The following is a 23,455-nucleotide window of genomic DNA, read 5'->3' on the forward strand; positions in this document are numbered from 1 at the left end:
AGACGCTTTTATACAAAGTGACTTAAAAATGAAGACAGTGGAAGCAATCAAAATCAACAAAAAAGCAATGATATGCAAATGTTATAACACGTTTCAGTCAGTTAGCTTAATGCAGTACACCTGGCAAGGTTTTTTTTAAGTAATTTAATAAATAAACAGAAAACAAAAAATAAATGAATAAAATAAAATAAAAAGATAGAATAGGAAAAGAATAGAGCATGCTAGTGGTTGAGGCCTTTTTTGCTTTTGTTGATTGTATAATAAATGAAAAACAAAACAAACAGAATACAAAAAAATTTGAGAAGCTAGTGTTAGTTTCATAAAAAAAAAGAAAAAAAAAGAAAACGAGCTGTAAGTGAATAAGAGTACAAGTCTAAAAACGGGACTCTAAAACAGAAAGACTCTGAAACAAGTGATTCATTCAGCAACAAAACCTTGATGAATGATTCAAAAAATCATTCACCCCAACGATTCATTCAAACACAAATTCATTTAGGAATAAATCACCAATAGTTGCTTAGAGACACACAAAGGTTTTTTGGTAAATGTTAATTATAAATGTTTATATATATATATATATATATATATATAATACAGCACTGATATGTATAATAGATTATGATAGAAAATCAAAGAGAGGGAGAGAGAGAATCTGATGCACATATCAAAAGAAGAACAGAATGTGTTTCTTGGTTTCTGGAAAGACGGCGTGTAAATTACAGATGTGCAGTTGAGTTTGACAGCCCTGCCACATCTTTAACTGAACGCATCCGGATGGTCAGGTCATGACACCTGTCCCATAAAGCACAGCACTTTCTCAAGAAGGCATGTTACGACGTCTGTAAATTTTCAGGAGCACAGAGTGAGGCCAGGGAAAAAGTGCAAGGGGTGTGACACTGTCCTGTTTCAAACAAAGAGAAAAATGTGTGCCAGGTGTACACACGCACACACCCTTTGGCAGGATAGTCTTTACCTGTCAAACAACAGGCCAAGACACATATAAACACAAAAGAGGGCTGTCTTTCATGTAAACCTGCACCTTTGGCTGAAATTTACAACCTTCCTTCTTTACTGCCGAAGGATGGTTGACAATGTCTGCTACATGAGGGCACGACGGTTATAAATCACACGGCACACTCTCTCCTGCTCCTTTCACTGCTATGAAAGAAGAAACGAGCAGCAGACACATGTGGAAAATGCATAATCAATAGCAACACAAGAAGCATGGGAGGAGTATTTAATGTGTTAAAAATTATATAATCTAGGATCTAGTACAGTAACATATCTGAGCAGATTTTTCTCATATATATATATATATATATATATATATATATATATATATATATATATATATATATATATATATATATATTTATTTATTTATTTTACAGACTTTTTTTTGTCAAGTTTTAGTAATATTGTTGTGTTTTCAGTAGCTATTGTTTTTTATATTTTTATATATATATATATATTTATATTTCAAATTATGCATAATTAAAACTATAGCATATAATTATTTGCATTCAATATTGTTTTGTCTAGCACACCAGTTGAGAAGCACAGATCTAGTACATCCTCCAGAATGGGTGATATGAGGCTGGTAAATCACATTGGAAGCCTCTTAACCTCCCTGTGATCTGGATATTAATGAAATATTTACAGTGTTTGAGCAATACATCCACAATAAGTACCCTCAGAGGGATTAAGAGCACACAAGCGGAATAACAATTCATTCTACAGATGAGGCAAAATGTCATCAATCATGATTGTTTATCCCTCATGTAAAACCACCACATCTCAGAGGTGCTGCCAAATGGTTTCTACTGTAAATGCTTTTTGTACACTGACACATTTGATAGACGGGTAAAACAAAATAATGGACAAACAGAACTATAAATGGAATGACATTAGCATTTGAGCAGGATATTATTCATGTATCCAGGCACCTGTCAGTGAGCTAATTGGATAAAACAACCATCCAATCAACAGCCATCATCATCAACAGACAACTGAAGTAATTTAAACAGCCTATCAGGAGGCTGGAGGAATCTCTCAAAAATCTGATACTTGATCTCCATCACTTTACAATAAGTTTCCATTAGATAAAGTTAATGTATTAACTAACATGGACAAACCATAAACAGTAAATGTATTAAAGTATTTATTAATCTTTATTAATGTTATTTGATAATGAACATAAAGTTGTTCATTGTTAGTTCATGTTAATTCACAGTGCATTAACTAATGTTAACAAGCACAACTTTAATGCATTAGTAAATTATAAAATTAACAATAGCTAAGATTAATTAATGCTGTAGAAGTATTATTCATGTGTATTACATGTTAACTACAGTAACTAATGTTAACTAATGAACCTGATTGTAAAGTGTTACCCCAATACATCTTATTTTAAGAATGTAAACCAAGATTATTTTGTTTTTACTGTACTCACACAACTTCTAGCTCACTTTTCTCTTATCAACTAATGCCATGTCTGAATTTTTAAGTAGGCTAGATTAGTATCTTATTTCAGCTGAATGACATCTCAAAGGGAGATGTGTCTCCTGCTAAAGTTGAAGTTGAGGTTAGCACTACTTTCACACTATCTTGACTTCCGAAAGGGTTTTGCTTCCTCTGACCTGAGGACAACGAATCAAACCGCAGAGGTTTGAGATTGTGACAGGAAGATAAGCGAGACCTCAAAGCCATGTTAAAGTCTCCGTTTAGAAACACGCTGAGGGTTTGTTCTCAGACAGAGCGCGTGAAAGGATTTCGCCTGGATATTTCTTCAGTGTTGCATCACGGTGCTTTCACTTGCTGTCCACCTGTTAAAGTCCTGCTTTTCCTGTACAGCTATGTAATTCACTGCTTGACCACCATAGTGTAGGCACTGTTGGAGAAATTAAGCTAATCACAGCTATTTCCCAAACTGTATTAACTGTTGAACATCGTTTGAATGGTGTCGCACATATAATAGAGTAATAACTTCTGCTAATTATGCAAAGTTTTAATTCTCTTTACACTAAAGCATATACAGTATAATTAAATTTGTATATGTAATGAAAGGCATAGATTTTAATGCATGTAAGCCTGCTTATGTTACTCAAGAGCAAATTAAACTATATATCATAATAACCAGAAACTACCAGGTCGAGAGCTATACTTCCAACCAAATTGTTGAACTATGATTTTTAACAACAGAACTTACAATCATGTGCTTCCTTCAATTTTGTCCTTCAATTTTCTTTACTTTGTCTCAAAAAAGTCATATATTGACCTTCATATCAAACCCAAACCCTGCTTTGCTCTAACGGAAAGGCAGGATTCCTACCTTGTATTTTGGCCTGTCATCTAAGCAGTGGGCACAAAGAATAAGATGGAGGAGAGGAAGATAAAATCACAGTGCCATCACAGCTGTAGCCCTCTGATTCTAATAAATTCATAAAATCCAGCTGCTGTAGAAAGCCTGATTTATTAGAGATGTTTTGAGGTTTCACATGAGCCATTCATCTCCCGCTATCTCACAGCACTTTCCTCCTCGACTCCAGCTCTGATAAAAGCCCATGATCTATATCCCCCCCCCCCCTCCCACAGTCCCACTGGGGGACATACACAAGAGCACGAATCACTTGACAGAGGAGAGGACATCTTTCCAATAGTACAGTATGACATAAAACCTGTTTCGAAAGACAGTATACACAATCTTAACAGCAAATGATTCACAATAGATTGGATGATTCTTTACAGAGAGACAGCTATGGGAAAAAGTCACCTGGTGATCAGAGCATCTCATACGATACCATTAAAGTGCCTGTGCATTTGTGCAAGTATGTTTGCATATGTGTGAGAATCGTCCTGTTGGCAACAGACAGCTGTGACGGCGAGTGCGAATGAAGGATCAAACTCAAAAGGATGTGCCAACACTCTCAGTGTTTGACCCCGAATTCCTTACACCCCCTGTATGACTGTGAAATGACAGACAGAGTTGTAATGCTGGCTGCAGATATCATCAGATATTCAGTCCAAGTTGCAAAATGCTGCAGAAGGGCAGCTTTTTCAATAAAAGCTGTCATTTCTTAAGAGTGCGCTCTCTTATATTAGGAAGGATCGATTTTAGTAGATCAAATTCAATAAATCACCCACCTGCGACATAGTGAGAATGAGTGACATAAAACCCAGAATCTCACCTGGCAAAGAAGGATGCAGCCGCGGAGGTGCCACTGGAGGGCGCTGTGGTGACTGGGGCAGGAGGTGGGGCGGCTGGGCTGCTGTATGCATTGGGCCGATCAGCGTTGTAGCGGTTGAGCGCGGCTTCATTAAGACCCTCCCGGTTGCCTTCTGACACCATCTGAGAGATCTGTATGCAAGTAAACATGGGTATTAAAAACAATCTGCAAAACAGCTAACTATACAAGAGCAAATGGCTCTATTTACAGGTAAACAAATGCAGTATAGCTCATGTTTTATGTCCCCCATGGCTCCCATTTTCCCTGTTATGCATGGGAAAAGGGGTGAAAACTCATTCTATTTGTGTTTGAACTACAGCAGCGTCTCTGGAAAGCGTCCCGGGTCACGCAGCAAAGATTCTGCCAGGCCTTCAGATAAACAACTCAGCTTAGACGTGAGTCATGAGAAACAGCCCTGATAATTGTGCTATGAAGGGCCCATGGCATGGCTGGCTTTCTTAAACAAGCATTCAGCCAGACCTACTCAGGGAAGATTTGGAAATAATCCTGACACCCTCCCCTTCACCGACTGTAAATAGATGGTGAGGGCACTGCTGTTGCTGTGGGCCGGGGTTTGTCTTTTCGCCCCAAATAAGGACACGTGTGTTCTTGAGGAGGATGAGCTGTGCTGTACAGTGAACCAGCCACCCTCTTTGTGTTTACCCAGAATGCTTCACAGATATAGTCAAGTATCACCCAGATAAGCTTGGATGCACAGTGAGAGAATCCTGATCTGTGCATTTGTTGCTAAAAATGTTCAGCATTGGACATACATGCATCACAACACAATTTGGTCATCTATGTATGTGTGTATGTTTGTGTGTGTGTGTGTGTGTGTGTGTGTGTGTGTGTGTGTGTGTGTGTGTGTGTGTATGTCTTAAGTTGCTTGGGTATATTTGTAGCAATAGCCAAATTGCATGGGTCAAAATTATAGATTTATCTTTTATGCCAAAAAATCATTAGGGTATCATTAGAGTAAAAATCATTGTCCATGAAAATATTTTGTAAATTTCCTACTGTAAATATATAAACATTCAATTTTGGATTATAATGTGCATTGCTAAGAACTTTATTTTGACAACTTTAAAGGTGATTTTCTCAATATTTAGATTTTTTTGCACCCTCACATTTCCAGATATTCAAATAGTTGTATCTCGGCCAAATATCCTAGCAAACCATACATAGATGAAAATCTTATTTATTCAGCTTTCAGGTGATGTACAGTATAAATCACAATTTTGAAAAATGTGAAAAACTGCTTTTGTGGTCCAGGGTCACACACACACACACATACATGTAAATTTGTATGTATGTATACACATACTCATTAAAACGGCATTTTTAATGTAACTGAAATTACATTTTAAGCATTTTAAATAATATGTCCTTTGTTTTGCTAAGGCTAATTTCACAGCTATGCATCCTCAATATATAACATACATAATTGTTACATAATTACAATCACAGCTTGATAAAAACATGACATAATAGTCTGGTTTCTATTATAAATTACATTATCATTATTTTTGATTGTAATTGTAATATATATGAACCACTGGAACATAAAGGTGGGCAGAAGTTGAAGAAAAACTGTGATTTGTTTCTGCACAACATATCTCATCAAATTAAAGATGCTTTGCCGCACTGCATCAGCAAACAGGCCAATCAGTGCCAACGGTGACTTTCACACCTCAGAGAATAAGTGAGTCTAAACTGAGCTGTTCACAGCCAAAGGCTCATGGTGTCTTCACAGCCTTGCATGTGTTATTTCAGTCTGGCTGCAGGTATGATGGCAAAATGCATAGCTGTTTTAAAATACTCTGTGATAGCACATGACTGACAGGTATATTTAGCAGCGTCTGCACTCGTTTCAGTTCCTTAACGCTGCATTGGTCTGGGCAGACATCCATGTGACTGAGCACCGGATTTACAGTAGGTGTATTCACATTTGACAACTGTTGGAGTTAAACGTATGGAATGAAATGTCATGGGAATAACACGCAGTATTGATCATTTGCCAACAAATAATCGGTAATATAGATTTATATAACAGTGGTCATTGCTAAAAAATATTATCCTACTACATAGTGAAGAACGGGTCAATCTAGAAGGCTTAGTACAGAGGGCAATATGAGAAATATTAAAAAGCTCTTATCCCTTATTAATGAATGGATTAAGCTACCACATAAAGCTAAATCCTGCTCATTTGGTGAACACTTGTCAAACGGTGACCTGATGATATAATAATCATTATTTAATTCTGTCTATTCTGTTCACGCAAATCTCGCTCCCTAAGACAAGCCAGAACAATTATAGAAACTAAGCCACAAAAAACATTTATAAGCCCATTAAGTGTTCAGAAACAATCAATCATAACAGATCATTTAGAAGTCTTAAAGAAACAGTTCACCCAAAAATAAAAATGTGCTAAATTTGTTTCTTACACCGCTTTTCACTTCACAAGATGTTAACCAATGGACAGTGGTGTGGATTACTTGTGGATTATTGTGATGTTTTTATCAGCTGTTTAGACTCTCATTCTGACGGCACCCATTCACTGCAGAGGAGCCATTGGTGAGCAACTGATGTAATGCTGAATTTCTCCAAATCTGTTGTGATGAAGAAGCTCATCTACATTTTGGATGGCCTTAGGGTGAGTATTTTAGCAAATTTTCATTTTTTGGTGAACTATTTCTAGTAGAATTACAAAAACAACATGTTTAATTCTCAAAAATAAAAATAAAAAATACAACTAAAGAATGCTATAAAAGTTTACAAACATTGGACTTTAAGAAAAAAAAAACTTCAATTAATGATTTTCCATGAGCTAAATGGCAATTCTATCCCCACGGCAGCATTGAAATGACTCAGCCCTGCTCACAGCCAGTTAGATCATTTGGGAACCACGGCTGATTTGCCATCTGTTGTGCAGGAATGAAAAGAAGGAGCATTAAATACCAGCAGTGCCAACTGCACAGATTGCACCTCTCCGCCCATCCTACCATCATCTCTCCATCCATTATCCTCCCTTACTTACTTCTCCTCTCTGTCCTCTGTCTGATAGTAGCCCTTTGTTTGCCCAAATGTAATTCCTCCTATCCATCCCTTGCCTGACATTGACTTTGACCTTCATACTCCTTTTGCTAGTCCAAATGGCTTTGTAAAGCTAAATTAAAAGTCTTAGCATTGCTGAAATCAGCCAGATAAAGGTTATTCGAAGATCAACAGATAGCTGGCTGTATTGTAAGTCTTCTGTCCAAGTTCTTCACTTACACATAATTCACTGTAAAGGTTTTTTTTTATATATACAGGTATAAGAACATAAATAATATGTTTATGCTATCCCATATATTTAGGTTATACATTTATACATTTTTACATTTATAACTGTCTAATAATTAACAAACAAAATCATTAATAAAAAAAAAAATATATATATATATATATATATAATAAACATATCAGTTTAGGAACAATGCATGTTAAATATATGCTATTAAATTATAAAAAATAATATAAAAAGAGATGCAGATTATCAAGAGAGGATACTGTATTTTATTAAATGTAATTCTTGCGAAGATGAATGTGATATATAATGTCTTAGTATACTCTTTTGAACCTTTGAACCTTTAGAGTTCAAAAAAAGAAACTTTAAGTGCAAAAATGAACTTCTAGCTATCAAAAAGGTTCAAAGTTGAACTTAAAGGTTCTACATATATGTTATACAATTGCAAATACTAAAAAGAGTTTAGTTACATTCAAGTCAAATTCATATCCAACAAGTCACATTCAAGGACATTGTCAAATTCATACTGAGATCACATTTTCTATGTTATGTAATGGCTTATTGCTTTTCCACTTTCAAATACTTTGGAATAAACAATATTGCAGAAAAATATCATTCTAGTGATTTATTCAAGCATATTAGAATGCTATGAGGACAATTATAGCAACTTCACCACAGATGACAGATTGCCCAGTACGTTCCTGTGCGTGTGTAAAATCAATATCCAGTTCTTGTAATTTTATGGATGTCTCATTTCATGTGTATCAACAGCAGGCCGGCCCCGCTGTGTGACTACAATGGCTCCAGGTTTGCATGAGACCGGGGGCCAAGTGCAGGTGTGATGGATGAGGAAGGTAGAGAACATTTCTAACAATGGAAATTTCCTGATGCAGCAGAAATACCCAAGAGAGGAATGGAAGGATATAAAAAGAGGTTTCTTTCCACCCTGTTCCCCAGCGGCCCTCTGCACACCCACAAGAAGAGACTTCCTCATTCATCATAATTAAAGCCGGAACACACTGCACTGCCGGGATACTCCTCTCCTGGATATGTTAACTATTCTTCACCATCCCTTGAGCGCTCTCTATATCTGTCTGTGACAGTTCACATTCACTTCTCAATTCAGATGGGATGGAAAACTTGACTTACAGTCCTGGATAGGAATAGCACACTGGAGATAAGCTGAAGAAAGAAAGAAAACCGTGGAGTATGCTAAAAATGACTGATACATGTTTTTCACTGAGGTACAGTATAAAAAATACAGCAAGTATCTTAGTACAGTAGTTAGTGTGAATATGAAAAATGGAAATTTGGATGGCCACAGGAATCTAAAAAGGAGTTTGAATGAAGGAAAAGGAATTTACTGAACTGCAACTCAAAGAAGCTCAACTCAGCTCAGCTGATTAATTGATTAATTGATTAATTGATTAATTGATTCATCAGTCAATCGAAAGATGTATTTTGACCAACCTACCGACCATCCGTCCACCTGTCCATCCATCTCTTTCTATTTGTCTATCCATCAGCTCACCCATCTTTGTATCCATCCGTCCATCCATCCATCCATCCATCCATCCATCCATCCACCCATCTATCTTTCTATTTATCATCCATCCATCTTTGTATGCGTCTATTCATCGTCCATCTTTCTATTAATATATTCTTCCATCATTCAAATCTGCCCATTCATCCACCCATCCTTCTGACTCTTTCTATTCATCCATCCTTCCATCTATTGTCAATCTTTCTATTAATCTATTCACCCATCAATCAAGCTATCTGCCCATCCACCCATCCATCCATCTATCATCTTTCTATCCATCCATCCCTCCATCTTTCTATTCAACTATTCATCTGTCCATCAATCTATCTGTCCATCCATCCATCCACCATCTATTTTTTTATTTATCATCCATCCATCTATTCTTCCATCAATCAAATCTGCCCATCCATCCATTCATCCACCCATCCTTCTGACTCTTTTTATTCATCCATCCTTCTATCCATCATCCATCTTTCTATTCATCTATTTATCCATCAATCAATCTATCTGCCCATCCATCCATCCAGGTTTCTATTCATCGATTCATCTGTCTATCAGTCAATCAATTCATCTGTAGATCTGTCCATCCATCCATCCTTCTGACTCTTTCTATTCATCCATCCTTCCATCCATTGTCCATCTTTCTACTCATCCAACATTTTATTAATCTGTCTATCAGTCAATCAATTAATCTATCAATCTGCCCATCCATCCATCCACATTTTTCTATCCATCCATCCCTCCATCTTTCTATTCAACTCTTCATCTGTCCATCCATCCATCCATCCATCCACCCATCTATCTTTCTATTTATCATCCATCCATCCATCTTTCTATTTGTCTATTCATTCGTCTATCCATCAAACAATCACTTTTTTAACATTTTCAAACAAGGCTTTGTCAAGTGACCATTTAAAATTTTCTATTTAAAAATAAGACTTACACATTTATTTGAAATTGAATTCATTTTTATTCTACACCCCAATTGTGCATCATGTTTGCTACACTGTAAAAAAAAAAAAAAAAATAGTAACACTTACGCTAAAATACTGGCAGCTGTGGTTGACAGAACTTTACCATAAACATAATTGTGGTATGGTATCAACATTTTAGGTTTTACAGACTTAAATTCACAGTAAAAAATATAAATAAATAAACCCCAAATTTAATTAATTGATTTATTGTTACAGTAATATACCCACCTATTAAAGTACTAATATCTCTTTTGTACCAATGAAATACACTGACAACCACCAAAAACAGGTGGTGATCAGAAATTCACATAATGAAAGCTCATTGCAAACATGCAGCTATCCCACAAGCTGAGGAGGGAAATACTTTATATAATGTGCATAGTGTCATTCAAACAAATGCTAAACACCATCATAGTTACACACATGATACTGAATTAATGCAATAAACATTAATTAAACAACATTAGATGTAGAATACAACCTCAATTGACACAACTGATTTAAATTTGTAAATTTATAAATTTGTATTCATTTTGTGTACAATCTATGAAGTTGAGAGAATCTTTGAATGAATACATTTAATAGCTCGTGACAGAGCAAATGAGACCCCCTATGCCTTACAGATGCTCTCTGCCCGTAGCATAAACCCCAGCCAAGGAACCAGTTAATTGAGGGACTTTTCTCTTGAAATAATAAACACAGATTCAACAGTTTATATAAAACATATTCATGACCGAAGTTGCCCCATCATGCCTTTAAATGGGCCTGTGATGTAGACATGGGCACAAGCTGTAAGTGTCCGTTGGGTCGGAGCCACATTCCTCCTCCAGAGAAAGGGATGTGGGTTTTAGAAAAGAGCCCTACTTGAGGAGATTTTATAAGGGATAAGACAAAGTCCAAATGTAATGTAAGAGCTCTGTGTGTGGCACACAAACTGTTTTTATAACAAAGTCCTAATTGTCACCATCGGAGTGACTCTCCAAGACAAGTTTAACGGCTTCCTGTGCACAAAAACCAGCCCCCTGGGCAATGAAAGAGTGCGAAAGGGGGAGAGATACAGAAAATAAAACAGATCTTAGCCAAAGTAAACATAAGTGAAAAGCAGAGGAGTCACAAAAGACTCATTGAGATGGAGAAGGAGATACAGAGCTTAGCTCAAGGAGGAAAAAAAAAGACAGAACAAGATAGAGCTGAAAAACCCAATCCAGAGAGAATGAGTGTCTTAAAGAAGACGTGATTAGAGTGAAGGGTGTGCCCCTTCTACAGCCTAAATGACTTCCTTGTTCAACCATACTGTATAACCACTGGCACAATCAAGATAAGACCCACCAAAACTTCAACCATGAGAATCTTTTGGGACCCAATCAAACACTCTGACTGAAAGACACATTCAAGACCAGATTCTTAGCCAGAATGTTAGCCTTAGATAGTTGATCAAATAGATATACTTAATTAAAGTTCAGTCATTATTTGCTGTTAGAAAAGTTATGTTAAATATTAAACTTTTCTATTATTTCTACAAATGTGAATATATTAAATTGTAATAAATATTAACATAATAAAAAAAATGTATATATGCCATAAATATATATATATTTTTTCACAGATGTATTGTCCATACTATAAATAAAAATAATAATAATAAAAAAATAAAAAAATAAAATGATAAAAGCATATCATTATTCAGAAGAGAAGCTTGTAAATCAAATATGGAATCATGGTCAAGTTTGAAGCCAGTATTTAGCTAAATAAAGTCAAACCCAGTAAATGATGACAGAATTTTATTAATTTATTTATTTATTGCTGAAAGTATTCCTTTGAATTCTTAGATGTTCATGTTCAATTACATTGAATGTCCTTTCAGAGGATTTGAATATGTGTTATTATAAAACAGACAGATTCTGACTCAACAAGTCACATTCAAGGACATTCTCAAATGCATACAAAGACCACTTTTTTTATATTATGTAATGGCTTATTGCCTTATCACTTTCAAATGCATTGAAATCAACAATTAACTCCTGATTAACTCATGATGTCAACATTTCAGATTAGCTTTTTCATCTGCTAGCCGCATTAAAATCTCAACCTGTTCTTGATTTCTCATTTTCTCGCAAAAACACATACACTAACACAATCCACCAGTCTGCGGATCCAATATAAAAGACAATTGTTCATTTAATCCACCATCAAAAACTCTAAAATATCTCCTCAAGGCTGAGAAAAATGTAAAACAACACTTGGTCAAGATTTTTGGATTTATATATGAAGATTAAGTGAGTTAAGGTCTATGTATGACAATAAATATGTGATTATGTTTCTGTACCAAATAACAGCCAAATTGTAATCGCAAATAATTATATGTTAAAGGTAACAATACTATTTGTATGGCTGAATTTATTTTATAAGATTTGAAACTCCGCAGAGCAGCTGATTCTGTGCTATTCAACATTCCTTTATACTCCAAACCAGCTGATGTTCCCTGATAAGCCACTGCTACTCCAGAGAAGACATCTCTCTGATGAGATCAAATCAACCTGCTGTGACTTAATTCTCTTAGGCTTTACTCAATAGACTCCTGAGTGCCTCAATTCAGTTTGCTGCAAGTTCTTTTCCAATTAAGACTGAAGACTGACAACATACGCCGAGACTAAATTGCCCCTCTTAAACCAAAATCTCTCATTTGGACCATATTCAAATGCTTGTTCAAATTTGATATGTTGACTCTTGCGGGTAGAAATACACTAACCTTGGATCTACAGTGTGAGAGTAAAATAACTAGGAATTAGGTCTCAAGTGGACTGAATGTCACTCATCTGCCTGCCAGAACTGATTTGTTTGTTCTCCAGTGATATAATCAAGATACCATGCCATTACAGAGAGGGGAGAAACTAAATGAACTCGCCTTCCAAGGTTCCTCTGTCTCCACAAACATAGTAGACCAAAATAACTAAGCTTTTATCCAAACAAATGAATCAGATTGATTCTCTCAAAGGGTTCCCCTGACTCCATGCAGTCTATATAAAATGTAATTCCTTCCGTTCAAATCATTACTAATACACATTAGTTCCAGAAGTTTTCCCAAAGGATTGTATCATCAGATTACAACATTAACCACAATGTGCAAACAGCACCTCATTACATCAGGTGGCATTTCTCCCCACAGGGACGTCAACTCTCCAACCATGAATAACAAAGTGAAGGTTTTGTTCCAAAAAACTAATGAGCTGTCTTGAAGTCTGTTGCCGACATAAGCAGTTACCTTTAGGCAGCATGCTAACTGAGCCTCATAAGTGACTGATTTACAACACTCTACATATGCACTTTCCAGGATGCACTGACATTTTATTACAGTTTTTCTCAGTCACTTTGGTGCATTTTTCAAAACAGAAATGAAATTCTCAAAACTACTTGTACAACCTCCACATCATCTAGCCATTTATACACATCATAAAACCAGTTTCTCATTCTTTTGAACAAGTTGCGATTGCTTTTGTACATTCATGCAATTGATTATGCATGTTTATCGGCAGTTTCCTACATTATCAGTTGCTCATGTCATGTTGCTCAAAATGTATTGCATAGTTTTCTGTGCAACAGTCTTACCCTTCAAAACATCTAGTCTTTAGTTCATCATATAAGTCATTAAATGCAAAATGGTTAATCTAGTTGTCAAAAACTGCCTAGCACACTTTTTATATTTATTTTTACACATTATTATTAGACTTTTTGTACATTTGGCATGAATTGTCCAAGTGAATCTTGACTTATGAAGAGAATGTATATGATAAACCAATGATAAACCCTTTCTCTGAAATAGCTCAAAGGTTCATCTCATGAATCTTCAGTTGAAAAGCTTATACTGTATAGACAGAGGACAACACAAGAGTTACACATTCTGAAAATGGACTTATTTTCATATTTGTGTCCATATTTGTTTTTCCTTTTCTATATCACAATGACATTGTAAAGGTTTTTTTTTTTTGGTCAGACTTTGTAAAAGTGTAACTGGGAATTCTATCCAGTCTCTTTCAGTCAATATCCCACATACAGTAATGTGTAAATGTGTACGTTTGAAATGGATATGGCATACATAAGCATATGGCATATTGTTCAATACAGAGGTTTACATCAGATCATCCCTCCAGAGTAAACTGTTATATTGACAACATGACTAAGCAATTTGACTGTCTTATCCGTACACTATGACACAAGGACTTGTCATTCTGATGGCACTGATATGTTCATTGACACAGATATTTACTTTTGAGAGATGAACTAAGGATTTTGAGCAGGAGACTGGCTTTTGCAGGTAATCCATGGTGTTTTGCTATTTGTACGGGTTGTTTTGAGAAATGCACTTTATGTTTTGCAAATTGTGAGTTTGATTCAAGAAATGTACCAAAGCGACTGAGAAAAACTGTAACATAATGATGCAATACTAAGATAACGACTGACAGACAGACAGACATACAGATAGAAAGATAGATTCACAGACAGAACAAATTAATGATAAACAGAAATATTGAAAGACAGACAGACAGAGAGACAGAATGATAGAACAATAGACAGAATGAACAAATTAACGATTGGCAGAAAGATAGAGAACAATAGGCAAAAGGACAGATAGACACATAGAATGACAGATAGAATTGTAGACAAAAAATTATCGATATATAAAAAAAACGAACAATAGACACTTAGAATGATAGACAGAATGATCAAAAATAGATATACAGTACAACAGATGGGACGGATGGTCGGACGGATGGACAGACAGACAGATACTGTAGATAGATAGATAGATGGACAGACAAACAGTCAGACGGATGGACAGATACAAAGACAAAATAATGATAGACAGAAAGATGGACTGACAGACAGAAAGAATGATAGAATGACAGGGACAACAAACGATTGTCAGAAAGATAGACCGACAGAACAATAGAAAAAAAGAAAAAAACTATTGACAAAAGTAGACAGATAGAACAATAAACAAAACAAACAAACAAACTACAGACAGAAGGATATCAGACAAAAGATGGACCAAGCAAATGACAGATAGACAGACGGATAGATCACCAGATAGATGCATAAGGCTTGACATATGCCTACCTGATAAGGATAGAGTGTGACGCCATTGGCTCTTGACAGGTGTCCAGATGTCCAGGTGCCGTCCAGGTACTGATGAGCTTGGAGTGCGACAGAACTCAACACAGTTCCATTAGTGTTGCTGGGGCTGCTGGATAGATGAGGCTGTTGCGGTCCTGTGGACTTTCCTGCGTGGCCTGGTGAGTTGTTCTTCTTCTCTACACCATTGCTCACCCCAAGACTGTTGGGTTTGGGTCCGTGTTTGGGGTAGGCTGGGTGGTGGGAGCTGCCGCCGTTGCTGGCATTTGTGATTGTTGGGGTAGAAGTGGAGGTGGTGGCAGAAACGGTAGCAGAGGCCGAAGAATGGTAGCCTGTAGGGAGGAATGCCCAGTCTCGAGGTGGTGTGGGACCCTGGAGGACACTACGGGATCCCACCAGGGAAGCCAGGGATGGAGGAGACCCAGGAGATACATCACACTGATCCAGACTCAGCACCATATGGACGGCCTCCTGCTTCAGCTGACTCAGGTGAGTGGCACACACGTCACAGCGACCGTCACGCTCATTCCATGCCTTGCGTGTGCTGTTGGGCACCTGCAATTTCTCGTGGATCAGCAGGGAGAAGGAAGGATCCTATGGAGAGACAAACAGGGAGAACTATTTCACATGCAATCTTAAAAATAAAGGCTCCAAAAAAGGTATTTGCAGTGATACCATAGAAGAACCATTTTTGGTCACCAAAAGAATCTTACAGTGAACGGTTTTTAAAAGAACCATTTATTTACAGTGAAGTGCAACAAATTCTTTCCAACAATAAAGCACTTTTTTGTGCAATAAAAAAGTTCTATGGATGTTGAAGGATCATCACTGAACCATGGAAAAATCTAAAGAAGATCCTAAGAAGAAGAAGGATCCTAAGCTCCACTGTACAGAAAAGGAAATATGTTTAAAATATCTTATTTTTTTCCCCACACAACAAAGAATGTCGCAGGTTTAGAATGAAAAGTGAGTACATTTTTTTGTTGAACTATCCTTTTAAAATAAATGAATAAAGAAACAAATGAGTTGACATAAAGTTATACACAAAATAATTTAAGACGCTAACCAAATTGTTTTATTAACTGATCTATATTCTTTTATTTCTCCAAAGAAATTTTAGAAGAACATCTTGATTGATGAAGAAACTGAGAACTCAATTAAGTCTTCTGGCAAGCAACCTTGGAGCAATTAAACTTTCCTTAGGACAAACATACACCCTTGGTTCCTCCATTGTCTTTCCCTAAGCGCTCTTAATCCAAATAAATGAGTCTATCTGCACTGTTAAGTAATTAGTTACTACAATAAATCATTTATTGCTACACAACTATGGAATTTATTTCTAAGATGATCATATGATGTCACCACAGAACAGTGCCATGAACTTATTACATTCACAATCCCCCTGGAGCATCCTGGGATTAAGTGCCTTGCTCAAGCTCTGATTGGCTCATGGCTCACTTCCTGCAGGGATCAAACCACTAACCTTCTGGTTACCAGCCATGAGCCCAAACCACTTCACCGATTAATAACTAATTGAAATTTAACATCGCTCATGGTATATTCACCAAGCATAAAAAATGTGCACACTATTTGTGTATAATAAAGCAGGTTCATTAATTCATGCAGAATACAATTATAATGCAAACCACGCCCTTGTTCTCACGCTTTGTCAGTCTGCATTTGGTCTGCTTTTTATTTTACTGTCTTCCAAGTCTTCATTAGCATAAAGCTGCCAATTATCTGGCTTTGGTGCATCATCACACCATGTGCTTGAGCATTCCGTGAGATGAAGATCATAATTATGTTTTGGCACATGCACACTGGGCCAGTGTGAAGATGCAGGAATGATTTTAATTAGATTAATTGAGATACAGGCAATGACATCATCATTCCATCACACAAGGGAAGAGATGCACACTTGCAAATGACTTAGTGGTCACTCAGAAATAAATATACTTAATCTTTCATTCTGTTGCATCCCATCTGTGTATAGTTTTTGATTAAGACATTGACTTAAAAGCTACATTACACAAAATAGTTCTGCCACAGGGAAGAATTAAGTGATCTCACAATTTTTTAAATAATTTTTTCCTTGTGGCTAAGATTTATCAGCATTCGCATTTGGAGTTTCATATTTTACATAGATACTACGGAGCTCATCCTAATGTTTAGATGGATTCTAATTAGCATCTCCAGTGCCTTGATAGATACTTGACCTTTTTAGCATCTAAACAATGCCTGTAAGAAACTATAGTGGTGCTTCCGTCTCCGACTGCAGTAGTTATGGAAAGGTGTGAACTTTAAACAAGCTAGTATAACAATTAACCTTGTACCTTGGGTTTAGAGGCCACACTCATTTATGCATGCAGAGAGGCTGAATTATTAGTGCAGATGATGACAGTGTGTAGTGTTTGTCTAAAGCACAGATGGATGTACATAAAATCTGCCATAGCAGGATTATTGTAGTTAACTAAAACCTTTAAACAAATTCTGTTACTTTATGAAATAAAATTTAAATGAAATAAAATAAAAATAAAAACATAATTTTATATATATAAAAATGTAAACTTAAAAACATTTTTAAACACAAAAATAAAAATGTCAAAAACATAAAATTACTAAAACTTTAAAATGAAAAGGGAAAATATATATATAAAAAATCAAATTCAAAATATTAATAAACACGATAATATTTAATATCTAGTTGGAAGTTTTTTTAAATTTAATTTTGTTTTATTTTAGATGCTTTAGCAATAACCTTTTTTTTTTGGGTGAGTGGTGGGGAGTCCATTTAAAAGGTTCCTTGAGCAACATCATATAACTGTAACTTTCCTTTTAACGCAGCTTTTATGGCACATTGTATTGAATGACACTGCATCGTGGGTCTCAGAGTTGGTGGGACCACAGCGTGTCAGACACAAAGTGCAATCCATCTGTTCTGGGCTTACGGTGTTTGGCAGGACCCTCACGGCTGGGCACAGGGCAGCAGTCCAGCTAATCAAAGCCCTGCACATGAGCACAGTCACTGAAGGAGAGAGACTGAAGGTCTGTTTTGATTAAAACCACACATTCCTGCTGTCAGTGTAAATCTAGAGGCCGACTCTCATCATACACAAGCTGCTTTGTGTATCTCTCCCATCCTCGGCCAGAGCAAATAAAGCAAAAATCAAACTACATCTAAATACAGACCTAAGACGCTTATCTCTGACCATGTTGGTGGTTCTGTCAAGCAGGTCTGGTCAGTGTCCATACAAAAGGAAATGTAACCCCACATAAGGGTCAAACTGTACCCAGAAAGATCTTCTGCCTCTTTTTGCATGCAATTTCTATCTCTTGTTGTACATAAGGTGTCTGTCCTGTGATAAACCTATTTCCTGGGAAGCATTGACTATTACCATGACAAAAGTGTTCATGATTCTGTGAGAGTGCATTCAAGAGTTCAGTTAATGGCAAGACACTACAAACATCTAATGAATGCAGCCATTCAGTTTTTACATGCACTGGTCTATTTTGAGATTTTGGGCAACATTCATAAAGTGTTGTTTCAGACCAATGGAAAGACAACATCCAAAACACAGCTTCTTTTATGTCACCTTATTTATTTGCACCTGTATATTAAAACTGCAATACAAAATAATAATAATAATAATAATAATATTTTTTGTCTCATGTAGTACTAAGCCAGAAATCTCAAAGGTTTATACAGAGGGGTTTGCTCATATATCACTCGTCTGTTTTGATACAACATTGTATTCCTAAAAACATGGTGAAAAGTTTTTTTTTATTGGCTGTTGAAAGTATTTTTAAATGTATTCAATGATAAAAAGAGACTCAAAATATCACTGTAACAAACTTTAATATATCAACAAAATATATTAAGACTTTATCAAGTCTTCAGATTTCTGCTCTAGTAATGTATGTAAATGAAAGCATATCACATTTTAAGTATATAATTTATGAATTCTGAAGTCTCATTTGCCTTCACAGTTCATTTGATTGAGGGTAAATGTAAACACAGATTGAGAGGGGTCTGTCATTGATGGTCATTTTGTCTGCCATTTTCAGCATCCCACCAAACTTTAGGAACAGGAAAACATGACAGGAAAATATATATATATATATATATATATATATATATATATATATATATATATATATATATATATATATATATATATATATATATAACAAGAATATAATGAGAAAAAAACAAGGTTGCAGATGAATTGCAGCACTAGAATTTTAAACAACATAAACCTGCATTTTTGTAATTCATGCAAAGCTACTGCAGATATTTCTTTTTTCAGGGTGGAGACCCAAATACCAAATCTTAAGCCATGACGTAACCAAAAAAATAACCAAAAAATAACTAGAAATAGCAGACTTTAACTCAGTTTAATTGTAAAAAATTAACTTAAATCCACTTTGAAGAAAAACGCAAAAGATTGATGCACGAAAAGCTGCCTGTCTCAAGTTTACAAGCAATTTCAGATATTTGCCAATGCAAAAAATGCCTTACAGGGAAAAATTAAGCAATACTTGTGCTTATCTAAATGGAAAGTGCTGCTTGCAGGCGTTTCACTTATTATTAAGAGAATTTGATTCTCACATTCTAACCAAAATTCAATAGGTGTTTAATGTCAAAGAAAATCATGAGATCCAATCCTCTAAGTGGTTTACAGATCTGATATAAATTATGGAGGGTTTTGATTTACATAAAAGTGGAATGTACTATATATTTATTCTGAATAAATATTTATGAAGCAGTTGAAGTGACAAATATAGTGATACAAACATGTACTGTTGTGGAAAATGTCTTTCCGCATTTTTACCATTTGCATGAATAAAATATTTTGCATTACAGCTTTGCCTAAAGAATTTTTTACTTGGGTCACTTCATGTTATAAAATAGTTAGAACGGTTGAGGAAGAAGCGAGCACTTAGCAACTACCTTCAGAGTTTCCAAAGGAACCAGATTTTAGTCAGTAAACATGGAAGAGAGCTATGCATTCATTCAAGACACATTCATGCAACATCTATAACATTTTGCAGCATTTACATTATTACCTACAACAGACATTTATAAAAATAAACCCTATGTCCTCTGTAAAGAGCACTAAGATTGCAAGGAGACTGAAATTTCGTTGGGAGGACAAACAGGACCATGAAAGCTAAAGCGCTCTAATGGCTCCAGCCTTTCGTTTTCCAGCTAAAAACAGACCGAGCGAATTTGTGAGAGGGTGAAAGAGGCCTCTTAAAACTGCCAGATGGACTGAAGCCCTCCGGTCCAGAGCTCTGCTTTAAACATACTTCAGATGAGAGCTTTGAAGAAAAGATGATTGGACAGTCACCATTCATCATGTTGGGAATTGGATCCGAGACTGAAGAAACAGCTCATATTCCTTAGTGTCGAATTAGATTCAAAAGAGTCTGTATGGTTATTAGTACCTAATTGGAAGCATTTACTCACTGCCACCAGACTAGTCTCAAGCCACATTCGCCCACTTTAGAGGACAAAGCAAATGAGCAAAAGTTAGGCCTGCTTCCAGAGCCTCTAGTTTCCTGTTCGCTAGTTAATTCCTTATTTCATTAGCAGGAACCAGAGAGAATGGCAGCCATTATCAGGCTGGTTTTGAAAACACTGAAGTCATTAACACTGCTAGCAGAAGCCCTGACTGAATCAATTAACCATCGTCTATATGGGCCGTCCCACTGGGACAAACATGAAGGACAAGGGGCAAAAGTCATGCGCTACATACTGGGAACAAAAAATAGACTGTCCTACTTTCTATGCTGTCTTATGTGTCTATACTGTTAAAAATAAATACAAATTTAAATTTAAATAAAAATTTTTATTAAAAATAAAAATAAATTTTCTGAAGAACATTTTAATAATCTAAGAAACCTTTTCCACTATATTCATAATTTTAAAAGGTTCCATGGAGGTGAAAGGTTTTTCATAGAACCTTTAAAACCTGCCAATAAAGAACCTTATTTTTGACAGTGCACAGAAGTCATTAGATGTGAACTAGAAAGAGTTCAACACATCTGATGCTGTGTTGCAATCAAAAATATGTGTACAGAACTATCTTATACATTGGCTAACAAAAAACATTCGTCAGTTGTGATAGAAGGAAGTTTTGGGCTTCGCACATGTCTGACATTAAACAAAACGCTATAGATCTTCTAATGGATTCAGGAGACATATCAGAGCCGCAAATCATTGTTGTGGAACATGGTCTGGTTCGCTTACTGATTTTCAGTCAAAGATTACATGACATCATCTGACTAATGGTATCTGAGCATGCCAACACCAACAAATCAGTCAGACAAAAGCCTCTTTCACAGTTTAGAACTGATCTCAGATTCATTTTCATAATATGGACCGCAAAAAAAAAAAAAAAAAAAATCTGGTATTTAATAGATGCATACAGGTTTGCAACAAAATGGGAGTGAGGAATTGATGAGAATTTTAATTTTTTGGGTGAATTAAGCCTTTAATGACAGGGGAAGATTAAATTAGAAGTTAGTGGCTTGTTTAACCCTCATTATGTTTGCCTTTGGGGAATGTTAGATGTGTCAGCGATAAATGTTTTGAATAAAAAGATTAAGAAAATTTCCAGATATTAAACTATACTGATCATGTGGTGCATGATGTTTTTTTTTTGTTAATTGACATTCAAGTACCTAAATTACTAACACTAAAACAAGTATAAATACTAATATAAAAAGGAAAAAAAAAAAATTATGACAAAAGCTCGTAAAAAAACATTAAAAGTTGAACTTAAATTAAAATGGAAACTGAAAATACTGAAAATAAAAGTGAATTCAAAATATTAATACTATAATATAAAAATACTAAAACTAATTCAGGTTGGTGTGGATATCACTGCATTATAATTTATGCTGATAAAATTGGTTTAGAATTGACCAGACCAGATTAACCCTACACTGAAAATGACCACTGTTAGGTCAACTTTTCTCAGGTGAGTGTATTTGCAAAAGAAACTCAATGCTTAAGTTCACTACAAGAAACTAAAGAAAATCCTTGCTCTCATTGCTAGTTTATAGGTCGTAATCTTATAAAAGCCAACAAAATTGTTGGTCTCTGCAGATGTATTTCCTTCATAAGATCTTGTAAACTATAAACATGAAAAAACCTGGAGAGCAATGTAAGGGCAAAGTCAGATTCTGCAGTACTGACATATATTACCTGATGTTGCTTTTGGCTAATGCGGCATTCGTTTTGTGAGTGGCTTCATTCATATTCAGATTTCACTGGTCATTCATTACATTTCCACCTTCCTCTGAGAATATACAACATATCCATAAGCCTCACAAAGACGCTGTTTAGTTTGACATCCCTAACCCACATCTTTGCCTTGACAATTTTCCTACATCAACAAACCCAGAAGTCTCTGGAGGGACCAGCTCTCTATCTGCCCCCACAGAACCCACTCGAGTCTTTGCACCCAAACTGCTTCCAACCATGCGGATGAGGAAGGACAGACTGCTTTTGATAAGGGCACACAGTATGCTTATAATTCCATATGCATGTATTTGAGCTTCAGACAGCAGGTTTAGTGTAGGCAGAAAATACTCAATTTCTGTCAAAGTTGAACTTAAACTGAAGTTTGAAACCGCACACAGCTCAAAAACCCAATCCAAACAAACCTGATCCGTTTTAACATGAACATCCTGACCCAAAACATGCTCAATACCAATTAGAAGTCGAACTTGAGATGTTATTTAAAAGTAGTTTGTAAGCAAAAATAAGTAATTTAAAGCAAAAGTATCCGAATATAACTCTCAGATTACTAATAAAAAATGTGACAGGATTAAATTGCACATAAAAGTGCAATAAATATTGGAAAACACACACACAGACACACACACATACACACACACATGTATATGTATATATATATATATATATATATATATATATATAAATATATATATATATATATATATATATATATATATATATATAAAAACATAGTATGGATCTAACATTCATATTCTTACTCCAGAATGTCGCATATATAGAAATACTCCTCCATTGTGCTAGTTTCTTGTTAAATCCAATGGGTAATTTACATGCTCCTCACCTGTAAGTTTCTTTAAAATCCGCTAATATAAGAAATAACAGGTAAGCTAATCCTAAGAAATAAATCAGGGCATATTTGAGGCTTATTACTGATACAACAATACCTATCCAAGTTATAATAAAATATCTGTTTTGCCAAGAGAATTTTTATTCTGCCAAGAGAGTCATAAAATTAACATGGTTGTT

At 35.6% G+C, this 23,455-nt stretch overlaps 1 protein-coding gene across 1 annotated transcript in view; it reads right to left on the reverse strand.

Annotated features, from left to right (window-relative positions):
- The window catches only part of kif26ba (kinesin family member 26Ba), a 130,216-nt gene that overhangs the window by 87,689 nt on the left and 19,072 nt on the right, over window positions 1–23,455 (reverse strand). The window contains exons 3-4 of the mRNA XM_052620213.1: window positions 15,145–15,753; window positions 4,188–4,357 (exon numbers count right to left, since the gene is read on the reverse strand). Coding sequence (XP_052476173.1) covers window positions 4,188–4,357; window positions 15,145–15,753 — 779 coding nt within the window. The remainder of the gene's footprint in view (window positions 1–4,187; window positions 4,358–15,144; window positions 15,754–23,455) is intronic.

The sequence above is a fragment of the Carassius gibelio genome, chromosome A17 (assembly GCF_023724105.1).
Source record: "Carassius gibelio isolate Cgi1373 ecotype wild population from Czech Republic chromosome A17, carGib1.2-hapl.c, whole genome shotgun sequence".
Lineage (NCBI taxonomy): Eukaryota > Metazoa > Chordata > Actinopteri > Cypriniformes > Cyprinidae > Carassius > Carassius gibelio.